General features: G+C 44.3%; 1 protein-coding gene across 2 annotated transcripts in view; it reads right to left on the reverse strand.

The window, feature by feature from the left end:
- The window catches only part of tbc1d22a (TBC1 domain family, member 22a), a 95,294-nt gene that overhangs the window by 5,286 nt on the left and 76,902 nt on the right, over positions 1-13,106 (reverse strand). For both annotated transcript variants that reach the window (XM_079183548.1, XM_079183549.1), the window contains exon 13: positions 12,209-12,304. In XM_079183548.1, coding sequence (XP_079039674.1) covers positions 12,209-12,304 — 96 coding nt within the window. The remainder of the gene's footprint in view (positions 1-12,208; positions 12,305-13,106) is intronic.

Raw genomic sequence — 13,106 nt, forward strand, 5'->3', positions numbered from 1 at the left:
TCGGTGTAAGTGTAAGTGTGTGTGTGTGTGTGGGGAGCTTGTGGTTATTCGGGCATGAATACCCATTTATCCCACAGAACTAACAAACACATTGATCCAGCATTACTGTATACAGTAGGCTACAAAAGAAAGGCAATTAGCTCTCCATCTCCTAAACCCGGCAAGGCTTAAAGTGGTTAATGGCTATTGATAGTGAGGGGAAAGCAGATTGTCAATAGAGTCAGTGCTAAGGCTCTTTCTTCAGCAACAAAAAAATAAAAAAGTGAATGGGATAACGTAATGACGAGACAGCTGTCGACTGAAATGCGCTCGCCCTGTGTGTATAGTCACTGTTTTAACCTCCATCTGACCGGTGGTGGGTTGATACGCTCCGTCCTCGTCACCCGCTTCACATTCGTGAAGTTCGCACATGCTCGGTGGCAAATCCTCCACCTCGGCGAGTGAGAAGAAGCTGCTGATTCACTCCGTGGGAACGTGGCGTGGGGGAGCGGAGGAAGTAAAGCAGAAAGCCGGGCAAAAAACCTGGAGGCAGAGCAGAGCCGTCTGAAAACGCGCTCTGCCCCCCCCGGTTTATTTTCGCAGCACTGGGTCGGATGAGTGTGCAGTGCACGCAATTTGAGTTACAGACGACCATTAGTCACAAGAGCTGAAGCTTTAAATGGGGTCTCAGAGAAATGTTACTCCAAGTACCATTAACGCAGTGGCTGAGGCCCGTCGGCAGTCCTGCTGAACTCACACGCACACACACACACAGATATAGATAAAACACACAATTAAAGCCCACTCTTCCTGTGAACCAAATAGCCTATTTGCCGGCAGAGTGAGATGGTGCGAAGTGAAGTGAGTACAATGTCTGACCAAAGTCCTGAGAGGTGCTTCGCCGCAAGACTACGGCTCCCCCACAGCGAGTGGCAAAAGCCCGGGGGGGGGGGGGTAGTTACAGGTGTGGCGCTATATACTATTCCACCTCCGACCTCCTTCAACCGACACATCTACATGAGCGCACGCGCATTGGGAGAGGAGGCTGCCTCGCGCACGCGGGCCGTCACCTACGCGCGCACAAACACGGCGGGCTGCCGGATGGCGGTAATGGTGTTTTGCAGCACCCCCGAGGTGTAATGGGCCTAGGCACGGCTCAGTCAGGGCCATTAGCTTGCTGTAGTTCGTATAATTACACAAAATGGGCACTCTGGCAAACAGTGGGTGCTAATGTAGGAGCGGGGCACTGCGGCGTGCGGAGGTAGGAGCTGACGTAGGATGGCAAGGCCAAGTTGTCAAGTAAAAAAAAAAAAAAGGGACGCGGGTACAGTGGCAAGCCTGCCACGCGGCGACGCGCCACACCTTGAGCCGCAGCGTGGCTGCCAGCTCGCACGCAAGGCTGTGCACAGGACATTTTAAATGTCTGCTGTCTCAGAAGATAAGAGGAAGTTGTGTTATTAACTTTGCTGCCACGCAGCCACCTGTTACTCTGCCGAGTGGCAGCCTGGTAGACCTCCGCTTAGTCCTCTCCCGCTCTCTGTAGACACCTATGCGGACAGAATAATCTCCACGTAGCGGGTCCAATTAACATGTTACGTTTCCGTCGTCAGAAAATGGAATCGGTATGAAACAGGGTGTTTACCAAGAGTCGTTCCAAAGCTTCTGCAATTTGATAAAAAGTACACAAGATACACTTTCACGCCTATTCCTTAAATTTTCCTTTTGCGTGGAGTTACTTTTCACCAGTTTCATCAGCAGTACCAAATTATTCATGCAGTACAAACCCGTTCTGACGTTGTAGTGATGGACCATTCGGGGTAACTGTGCTGTGCAGGCGTGTCAGGTTCAGTTTAGAGCGGACGGAAAACAGAGACACATTCACACCTCGCCTGTCTTTTGTCTTGGCAGTGTCAACCGGCGGTCTCTCTGGGGGGCGCTTCTTTTTTTTTTTTTTTGTAAGTGCCTGGGGCAAGGGAGGTGGTTCAACGTTAAGAGGAGACAGTGCAGCTTCTCGCCTTTCTTTCTTTTTATAGCTCTGAGCCACATTGAACCCGTCACGCAGTACAACTGTACGCCATTGTTCCATTAAAGGGCCTGCATTCATATGTAAATCATCCACTTAGCTACAAGTGATTCATACATACATTCTATATGATATATATATATATATATATAGTATTTTCTATATCTATGGAAAGGATATTAGATCTTCAACTTCAGCATGAATAAAGTTCACGTACATTTTTCAAGCAACGGAGGCAAAAGTGTTGCCGAAATAGATGCAAAACAAGCATTTTATAAGCCCACCGCGTCCCCACTTGAATAGATTGATGGGAGAAAGCACAATTAGTAATGAAATATGATGACTTGTGCGTTAACAGAACACGTTTTCGTCATTTTTTTTTTGTATATTTCACGCAGCCCTGAGAAGTACTAGAGAGAAACCGTCATTTCGACGTGCTTAATGTGCAACACAAACAAATTCATTAAGTCCTGCACTGTTTCTTGACAAAAGGGGAAAAGATAAGGGGACATGTGGGATGTGGGTACAACCTTTGGTCATGTAGATACGGTGGGAGTGTGAATAGAGAACGGGTGGCAGATTGGTTGAAAGCTCGGAGTACGAGTGAAACCAACAGCGTGGGCGTTTTAGAGTCGGGCGGATCGTTTTGATACTCCAACTCCCACCGACACCTCATAGAATAATGCCTTTCAATGGGTCTTAATTAAAACAGATAAATAAAAAAGTAAACAGATATTCCCTCTGTGAGGAAAAATAACTCTGGATTTCTTTGCTCTCGGCGGTCCACGCTGCTGCCTCGCACCCATTGCTGCACCAGTCAATGGCAGATCAATGACAGGTTCACCACCTCTGGAGAGAATGCAGCAAGAAGCAACCTTGAGTACTAAAACCGGTGTGTCTGTGCTTTCCTCCGCGCGTTGAAGCATTTCGCGGTGATATTTCACTCAGCTCGACTAGTTTAACTTTTTTCGGGCACGTACAGACTTCAAAAGTTCAGGAGCAGTCGATATTTAGCCTGTTTGGCCCCTTCTGCTCGCACCGTTACCGCCCAAACGTTCTTGTTTCCACACCGTCTAAAACACGCAAAACACGACTTCAGAAATGTGTGAGCCGGTTGCTCTGCCTGCTGAATATCATGCCGACTGACTGCCGCGCCGGCAAAATCAGGCAATTCGAACGCGCAACGGGCACACTTGACCAGAGGCCATATATGCATTTTGGAATACTAGATTCTACAAAAGAAAAACAAAAGCGCCTCAACAGTATTACTCCAGCCGTCACCCACTGCTGAGTTCAGAAAGTTTAATGCCACCCTAATCAACAGTTCACGATCCCTGAAAAAAACAAAAACAACCAGGAGCAGAAACGCCTCAGTTCTTGCTTAAGAGCATAAGAGCATTTAAATCTAAAATTCAATAGTTATGTCTCAGTTCATGCCCCGGCCCATTCCTCAAATCTTCCTTTTTTTTTCTCTTTTTCTTAAAACAAATCTATTCCTCCCTCCTCCTGCTGCTGCTTCAGTCTGTTTATTCCTCACAAGTGGGTCGATACTGCTGGTTTTTTTTTTGGGCATTTTTGTGTCTTAACTGAGTTGAGCAGGGGAGCATGCAGTTGGCTTATGGGCTGACAGAACATCAACTGTTATTCCGTTATCTAAGGGCAAATAAAACGCAGACTCTTCCTATCTCTATTTCCCGCTCTTTGGTGGATAAACCTCAGCCGGCGATAATGTCGGTGATGAGAAACTCAGACCGAAAGCCAATCATCCCACACCCGATTGTCCTGAGCTGATAAACGCGTCTACGAGGCTCCCGGCAAACTTGTGCTCGCACGAGCCGATCAACACAACAACGTGTCTCTGCCGCGCTGCTAATCAACAACTGCGCTTGTGCACATTTCTTTTTTTTTTCTTCCTACCTCGATGGCAACGCCGTGACTGATCGCTACCGACTTTTCCAGGCAGCTTCGGTCATCAAAACCGTACGCAACGATGACTCGGCGTACGTGCCCGCGCGAGTTAGCTTCACGGTGAAACTTTTTGGCTGTGGATGATGAGTGATGGAGAGCAATGAAAGAGGGATGTCACAGAGTAAAAGGCCGGGCGACATAATTAACTTCCCACATATTAAGTCCACTCTCTTTCTCTCTCTCTCTCTCTCCTCCTATTGTTTGGGCACAAATAGATTCATATGCCACATCGGCGCGGGCACTCAATCTGCCGGGTGATTATTAAAAGTTGTTTACCAGGGGTGGCCTTGTCTCACTTTCCACGCTATTGACTCCGGTGCCATCCATCAGAGACGCTGCAAAACCCCTGAGCGGGTTCGGCTCCACGCCGGCCAAGTTTTTCGGGGAGAAAGTTATGGGGGAGAAAATGAGGAGGTCTTGTCGTGATGAATGGGGAGGGAAGAATGTGGAATTAATCAGAGGCGGGATCGAGCTGCAATGCAGGCCCGTGGTGATGTCGACTAAAACTCAAATTAGCTGCAAGGACACAATGAATATTGCCCTCCATAAGTGATCCTCAGAGCTGCACGGAGCGTATTAAGTCATTTCCTTTGCGACAAGTAACAGTAATATAGACACATATGTAATACAGTTAGTGACCAAGGCATTGGTGGCTAGATTCTACGGGATGATTGATATCTTTTTAATATATCATATCATAAAATGGACAGAAATACAATTTTACATGTAGAATGCACTCCAGTGAAACCAGAAGAGGTCCCTGTGGGTTGTTTGAAACACACTGCGGCATTGGTGTTGGCAAAGTGAAACATCTAGAGCGACCAGATGTCCCGATTAAACCGCGCGAGTTCCAGTTTTCAAGCATTTGTCCTGGCGTCCTGACAGGGACACACTTTGTTTTCCGATAATTAGACTGAGTGAATTTAGTTTGTCCCAAAATAAACATTAAAAAGAGGTCTTTGTGAAATGTGTCGCTAGGCACAACAATGGTTTTATTAGGACAATGGTTGGTGCGAATCGACGCTTGAATGTCTTTCTTTTCAGTATGCAGCGGCAGGGAAAGCACACATATTCATTGAACGTGCATAACATTAGCATTTTTCATGTTGGAGATAAGTTAATTGCGTGCCATTTTCTCCCAACAGAAAACAGACGGCAAAAGACAACGGCCCAATTCACATATCTTTGTGTCTCCGTATGAATGTATCGGGAGTTTTGTTTTAGTCTCTAACAAGGCTTTCGGCTTTGCGAACCCGTGTCATTTGGGGTACATTGTGTGTGCAGATGCTGCAGTTACTAACCGAGGCTTCAAATAGAATATACATAATTACTGTCCCAGCGCCACAGAAAGTATAATCAACTAAGTGGCAAACAAACAATTTCCCAAGTTATATGCTAGACAGAATTTGAGTTTTTCATCTTCTGTAGAATATAAGAATGAATCTTCAACAAAGCCTTCCCATTGAAATAGTGCTGACATTTCCGGAACACTCCAGTTCCTCTGGAGTGCCCTCCTTTCCTTTATTGGCGAGGCAGCCTAACCCAAGGCGTTCTCCACACGTAACTGATCTGAGGACAGACGCTGACATTTACAAAAGGTCCACAGCTTTTCACACGCCATTAATTAAAGTGAAAACAAATCGTGGCCTCCCTCGTTCACTCTTCCACCCGTCGCCTTCGTTTCCTCACTTCAGCTCCTCCTGCATGTCTGCGGGAAATACTGTAGCGACAGTCAGATTCCATTTACACCGAACTAATAGGTTTCGCTTTCACATAAACGCTTGGCCTCACATTAATGATCGCGACGGGGACTATTCAGCACCGCTTACTAATGAAATCTCAGGGAGGCCGAGAGACGGCCCGAGATCAAGAAGTTCCACGGGTGGCCGTGAAATCAATGCTGACGAACGCGAGCTGGCTTTTTGTTTGTGGATGGACACCGATGTGAGCGTGAACTTGCGAGTGTGGTTCATTTAACAGATAGTATAGTGTCATATCCTTAAACATGCTAAATCTAAATCAACTTCATACATTAGACAAGTTACATTTATTCAAAAATAATTGGGTAGGTCATAGGGTGCGAAATTAACAGCCAGCTGGTTCTTTAATCACCTTTTATTATGTGCAAGGATTTAAGTATGCACCTTAGTAATTGTTATGGTGCAAGAGTAGGCAACATGTATGGTATAAAAAACGGACGGAAGGCAACAGGCATGCGTGTTAAACTTTAGTTTTACATTACCAAGTGCAGAGGGGGTCTTATATAATGTATGTAAAGGTGCTCTGATGCATTAAAAAAAACAAAAAAACATGCTAATAGGAGTTGTACACGTCAATAAATATTAGAGATGGAGACAGAGAGCATATAGAGGATATAGTGTGTGTGCCTCGTTTTTAAACTAAAATGCAATATAGCACCCTTTGCTGCACATCACTGCCAACTTCAAAGCATATGAGCTCCAGTTGAATCATACGCGTATGCCGAATACTTTGAGAATAATGAAGAGGAATAATTTAAACACATATATATATATATATATACACATATATATATATATATATATAAGTAAATAGTAGTTTACACGGGCAGCAGCAAGCGCCAGGAAATATTGCAATTGTGAAAATAGTAAATTGAACGACTACTTCTGAGGCCGTCATCTTGGGAAACAAATTGCGAAAAATGGCTAAATTGCAAACCGAGCAATGATTCCCTTTCGTTCTGGCATGCATAACAAGTTGACATTTGTGCTAAAGCCTGACAAGAACCCTCGTCTCGCTGAATTTCGGGCTGTCGGGTTGTGTCTTATTACTCCATTTCAAAATATCGCTGAAAAACAAGGTTATTTGCTGCATCTGAACCTCGAGGCGGTTTTTCGAAAAGGCAGACGGCTCCATTGTCTCATTTTCCCGGGATGAGGTACAGCCCCACAAAACGCAGGGTTACGGGCCAGAGTGCGGATGTTTTTCATCGTCATTTAAATGCAGCTCTCTGCAGTGGCCCTGCTGGCATCTGCAGGTGGCACGGACTAATGGGAAATGGCGCCGACAGTGCTGGCCCGACTAAAAACAGCAAACCTGCATAATAACTCTGCCCGTTACGGTGTGCTGAAAAGTGAATAATATTGTACGGCGTGAGAGGGAATTGTGTAGGAGCATGTTTATGTTGTCGTGGCTTTGAGTGACAGAGAAAATAAATGAAAATGTCTGCGTGTGTGTGTGTGTGTGTGTTGGTGGACGCCAAAACTTATCCAAGCAGTCCGGGCCTGCAGTTAGCAGTGGTGTGCTAGCTGAGGTGGAACGGTGGAAGGCAGATTGCTTGGGGAGTGCCACACTTCCTCCTGCTTTTCATTTAGCAGCTTAACCAATCCAATCCCACAACCAGGAGAGGAGATTCACACTCGCTCTCCTCACTATGTTCGATAACAATGCACGAATTAGCCTTTTGAAATTACTTTCTGCGTGGGTTTTTAAATTAAAACTATTAAAAGTGGTTTAATCCCTCTCAGGACCCCAAGGCATGTAACTCGCCAGCAGTTTGTCATACGTCGCCGCTCCCCGATTCCTGTATTTCACATTAAAGACAATTAGCTGAGTGACTACACTGCAATGGGTGAGCAGCTTTAGAGGGTTGCATGTATCAAACAGAATGACCTCAAAAGAGCAACTTTTGCATTTGAGAGTTTTAACCGGTAACTTTCCAATCTAGTCTCTCTATAAATTAGAAGAGGTGGTGGAATCTATGACAGAGTATTTAGATTTCAAACCAAGATGTAGGTAATTAATGTATTTCAGCAGAATGAACACAGGTTCCCAACTCAGCGAAGCACAAATCAATCAAAACCGTAATTTCCATCTATTACACAAAACAACAAGTTGTTAATATTGTGCTGCGCTAACTAGCTGCAACACATCTAGTTAGCCTCCAGGCCTGGGGAAATGGGTGTCGCAATTCAGTGTAATAATACGTAGATTGATGAGAACAGGTTGGAAACCTTTATTATATTGCTGCAAGGGCATGTTGTTTCTGTGAAGGCATGTGCTGAAAAGGCACGACCGATTTGGGTAAATCGTTAATGCGTGTGTTGGATTGTCTGTTTGACTGCCAACATGTTATTGCCTTTGGACAGTTTCAGGGCTCTATACTATTGGATGCGCTCTCACAAACTTTAAGCAGAGAAGTTTAGGATCTCTCTTAAGCAAGTTTCAAAATTCATCCTGTTAAAAATAATAAAATTCCATGGCAATCATTTTAATAGTTGTTGAGACCTTTCACTAAAAACAGACATGGTGGTGCTACAAAAAACTCAAGGGATTACCAATGTCAGATATTCTGGGGACTATGAATATCTATATTACATTTTATAGCAATTTGTCCGATAGTTGTTGAGATAAATCACTATAAAACAATAATGTCATCTTCATGGTTTTGCTAGAGGACATGTCAGTATGATTAATCATCTGGGGACCATGAATATCTGAATAAAGTATTGTGGCAAGCCATCTATTACATGCTGAGATATTTCATTAGATAAGTGAAAACTTTGACTTGCTGGTGCAGGTAGAAGAAAACTCAAGGAAATACAGAGGTCAGTTGGCTTCATCCTCTGGGGACCATGAATGTCTGTACAAAATGTCAAGTGTATCCATTTATAGTTGTTGAGAATTTTTGTTTTTTTTACCACGGATGTAAACCTCATTGTCGCACTTGAAGGATCACCAACGTTGGTATGCTTGGTCTTCTGGGGACCATGAATGTCTGTACATAATTTCATGGCAATCTAACCAAGTTAATATTTCAGTCATCAGACCGGACCAAAGTGGTGGCCCAACCGACTGACACACATTGCCATCCCTAGAAACCTACAATCATGAAGTCAACGATATGTGCCAAGTGTAGGAAAGAGGGGGGGGGGGGGGGGGGGGGGGAAGAAATACAGAATGGAAGACGGAGACGAAGGGAAACAGTAACACAAATCAAAAGATGAAACAGAGCAACGGAGACATAGAGAGTGGCAAAAACAGAGCAGCTGGGAATTAATAATGGCAAGAGAAACAGAGTGACAGAGATGCAAAGAAAGACAGGAAGAGAAAGAAAGGCAAATACGAGAGGAAAGTGATGCCGTGAGGGTTCTTGGATGAATCATGTTGAGATAAGAGCTGTTCAACAGGCCCTTAAGAACCTGGCAGGCCCACGTTTGAACTCTGAGGCTCAGTGGATCCCAGGCAGAAATCTCTTGAAATTAAACTACTAAAGCTGACAAGAAAAGAAATCTTTCTCTTTCCTCACCGACGCTAATCCATGTAAAAAAAAAAGTTCTTAGTAAAATGTATTATTTTTAGTTGATCAATTTGTGAAAATTAAACATTTTTTCTCAAATCCCTAGAGAACCATCAGAAAGTAAAAGAACATCAAAATATATTAAGTGACGAGCTTGTTTGACAAGAGAGTGACAAGAGAAACAAGGTGTATGGCGTGGCTGTTGAAGTTAATGCTATTAGGAATGTCCACTATACTATATGCAATTTCTTATATACGTGATGAAAAATATAGAGGAGAATAACGTTTTTCTTTAATATAAAGCTGTTTCAAATAAAGGCCCAGTTCTCCCTGCAGTTGAAGCCTCTCCTGTATCTGCAGAGCCTTAGGAATACCAGTGGGATGAGTACTTTTCAAAGTGTTTTCTTTAAGTTTCCCGCAGCCAGTGAGGACTATATACTATTCCCATCATATGTTCCATCATTTAAGAGTCTGGAGTCCTGCACTAGTACTGCAGAACAGTTTGGACTGACAGTGGGGTGCATGCCTGAGTACGTGTCGGAGAGAGCCACTGTGGACTTAGCTTTCACACATTTGAACTCTGTCTAACAGCAGAGACACATTTTAACAACCAGACTAAATCGACAGCCATGCTGGCGGATCTTTGAGGTTGTACTCACAGCGGTGCTTTGAGCTAAATGCTAACATCAGCATGCTAACATGCTCACAGTGACAGCGTTCAATTGCTAACGCGTAGCCAGCATAATGCGACGTTCACCATGTTATTTTTGCTAATTAGCACTAAACACAAAGTGCCATGAGGCTGATGGTGAGTCATTAGAATTCATCATCTGGGGACCATGAATGTCTGTACAAGATATGCCAATCTATCTAGCAGACGGGATGTTTCATTGAATGAGGGAAAGCTTTGACCTGCTGCACTAGAAGAACATTTAGGACAATGGATCTGTACGACTATACCAATCGGCATTTCACAAAAAGTGAGGATTGGGATCAATCCTCTTGTGACCATGAACGTCTGCAGAAATGTCCATGGCAAATCCAACCCAGTAGTTGTTTAGACATTTTATTCGGGACCAAAGTGGTGGACTGACGGACTCACTGACATTGCCATGCAGAGAGTCATACTGTGAGCATGACTAACAAGCAGAAAGGAGGAAATTATAATGTGATGTTTAGTCACCAGCCTCTATCATGCTCGTGAGTGCAACGAATGAAGCTGACCTATGTTTCTTCAAGCTGATGGCGTTTAGGAACTTCCTGAATTCATAATGTTTCTCAAGTCTGCCATAGCCAACTCCCCCACGGGCTCTGTCTGCTCTCAGCACGCCTGCCAAGTCCTGTTCAAATTGTGAACATTTCCATAATTATTGTTTCTTTTTTTTTTTTTTTTTACCATTTTCTCGCAAGAGCGGACACACTTTAACCACACAAAAGGTTAGCGAGGCTTTTTCTCTGTGCATAGCTCAAATATGCCGCAGCAATCCATTACAAAAAAAAAAAAAAACTATAACCGTCTTAAGTTCAATCTGAAATGGGATCCAACAAAAAGCAGCAATCTTATTTGAACTTGGTTTAGGAGAAAAAAAGGCGATAGAGAGGGCGTTAAGACGAGCATGAAAGTAAGAACAGATGAGTCAGTTGATGCCTCATCTTCAAACTCCGACTGCCTCCAGTGTCTCACTCGGTGGGTGAATCGGCTTTAATCTACCGGCGTCCATCTAAAACACAGGTTCTTTAGAACTGTAACCCTCTCACTGCTATCGTCTTTGAAGACGTCTTCTGATGTATTACATGGTGGGAGTGACAGAAAAGACGGAGTGGCCCCCCCCCCCCCTTGTATAAGCTGTAATTGTTTTATAACCACCTGCGGGGAGCTACAGTAGACATCGGATGTGCAGGACGTCGGGAGTGCCGAGAGTCATTTCTCATTCGAGTTACTGAATAATGTCACGATACTGTGATTCCAATAAATAAAAACCAGCAGGATGGCAATCGTCGCAGGGAATGCTACTCTGATCCAAGGTGTCATTCACAGCAAATTGCTCACACTGTGGGGAAACGGTTATTTTTACATTTGTCACAAAAAAAAAAGAAGCTTTGTTAACAAGTGGCAGCGCAGGGTAAAATCACTTTACCTGAATATGTTTCTTTATGAAACATTAAATACACTCAATGTTGTTCTCTTGAAACTCCTACAGTAAATAAATCCTCACTGAGTTCACATATCTAGTATTCCCCCTAGCACAGCTTGTGAGAGGGAGACAACGGTCTGTAAAGTTAACTTAGAGGTCACTATTGACTCAGTTGTCTGCAATCAGGCATTAGTTTGCACTAATAACTGATTTCCTGTATTTCCTCTTAACTCTTTTCTTCTTTCGCTGCTTTTTTTTTAAAAACGTTTCCAAAAGCGTGGAGCGATGGAAAGTAGGGAGACATGAAACGACTTGGAACGGCAGAGGAGAGAACGAGTGCCACGGCAAAAGTGAATCAACGACGGAGAACGCCAAGGAACGACACGGAACGAGAACAGCGGGAGCGGAGGAAAACGTGACGCACTAATGAGGCGAAAGAAGAGAAGAAGAGAGGGCAGCCAGAGAGTGGAGCTGATGTTTTGTATGGGATGATATTAGACCGTGTTGCTACTGTTAAGAACCCCCCCCCCCCCACCCCCAGTGAGCTGGCAACCAAAGTCACCTTCTGGCAGCTGTCTACTGTCATCTACTAATGCACTCACAACGACTTCTGAACCTCCCAGTTAATGACCGGGGAAGGTAATGGAGAGGGATGTAGGCCACGGACAGCTCTACGCTCTGGATTTTTGGGTTGTTTTTTTTTGTTGCACACAACCGGGGACAACGTCACCGGCTTGGGTGTGAGAGCACGTATGTGGATTAACGGACGTGCGCGCGCCTCAGTCCTGAACACAGAGCTTGTGTGTCTTTTTGTGTGCACGTTACCTGAAAGTCCCTCTCCTCGAGGATCTCTTTCCTCCACCTCACCAGGAAGGCGGCGCACACGTAGAGGTGGAAATGGGAGAAGCCCTCTGGTTCAGCCTGGAGAGAGAGAGAGAGAGAGAGATATTAAAATGTTAATTTACAACAAGTTTAACATTTCACACACACAGCGGTGTTACATTGTTAAAACAGAAGCTCAGGATTCCTCAAATAGCTCTCGCCCTTTTTTTTTTTTTTTATCACATTATATTTTAAGATGAAGAAGCGTTTCTACATGATGTATTTAGTCTGCCCTCTACACCAAAAGAAGGAGAAGAAGAAGAGAGATAAAACATTTATCTCTCACAATCCCGAAATTTTACATTCGCAGGGCGACGGAGACACAGAAGGATACAAATCCCCCTCTTCTTTTCACATCTTTTTATTTCAGCCCCTCGTTTTGTTTGGCGAATCAAATTTTTTTTCTTTTCATGACTCGGCAATGAGCGGGGGAATTAAAGTGCGAGAGAGACAAAAAGGATGAGATGTTCCTTGTTCCCTCCGGAGCCCTATCAGAGGGAGGATAATTACCGGGGCCCTTTAAATGTAAGTGAATAGGGAACGTATGCCGCCCCCCCCCCCCCCCCCCTTTAAAGGTGGCATAGAATATCAAAAGAGCATTTTAATGTGTGAGCTGTTCTCAATGCGTCCTGGCACGCTCGTCCGGGGGTTTAGTTAACCACATGCTGCGCGTTATTCCAGCTTAAAAATTCATGGAATTAGAATGTGGAATTGCACTCATGAATCCCGTGTCTCCACTGTCTGTGCGTTTCACCCGACTCGCAGATGAACTTGAGTGGAAGTAACACACAAATCACAATCGCACTCTTAGTAAACAGCATGAAATCATGAATGTATTCAT

Source organism: Pholis gunnellus (assembly GCF_910591455.1).
Source record: "Pholis gunnellus genome assembly, chromosome: 22".
NCBI lineage: Eukaryota > Metazoa > Chordata > Actinopteri > Perciformes > Pholidae > Pholis > Pholis gunnellus.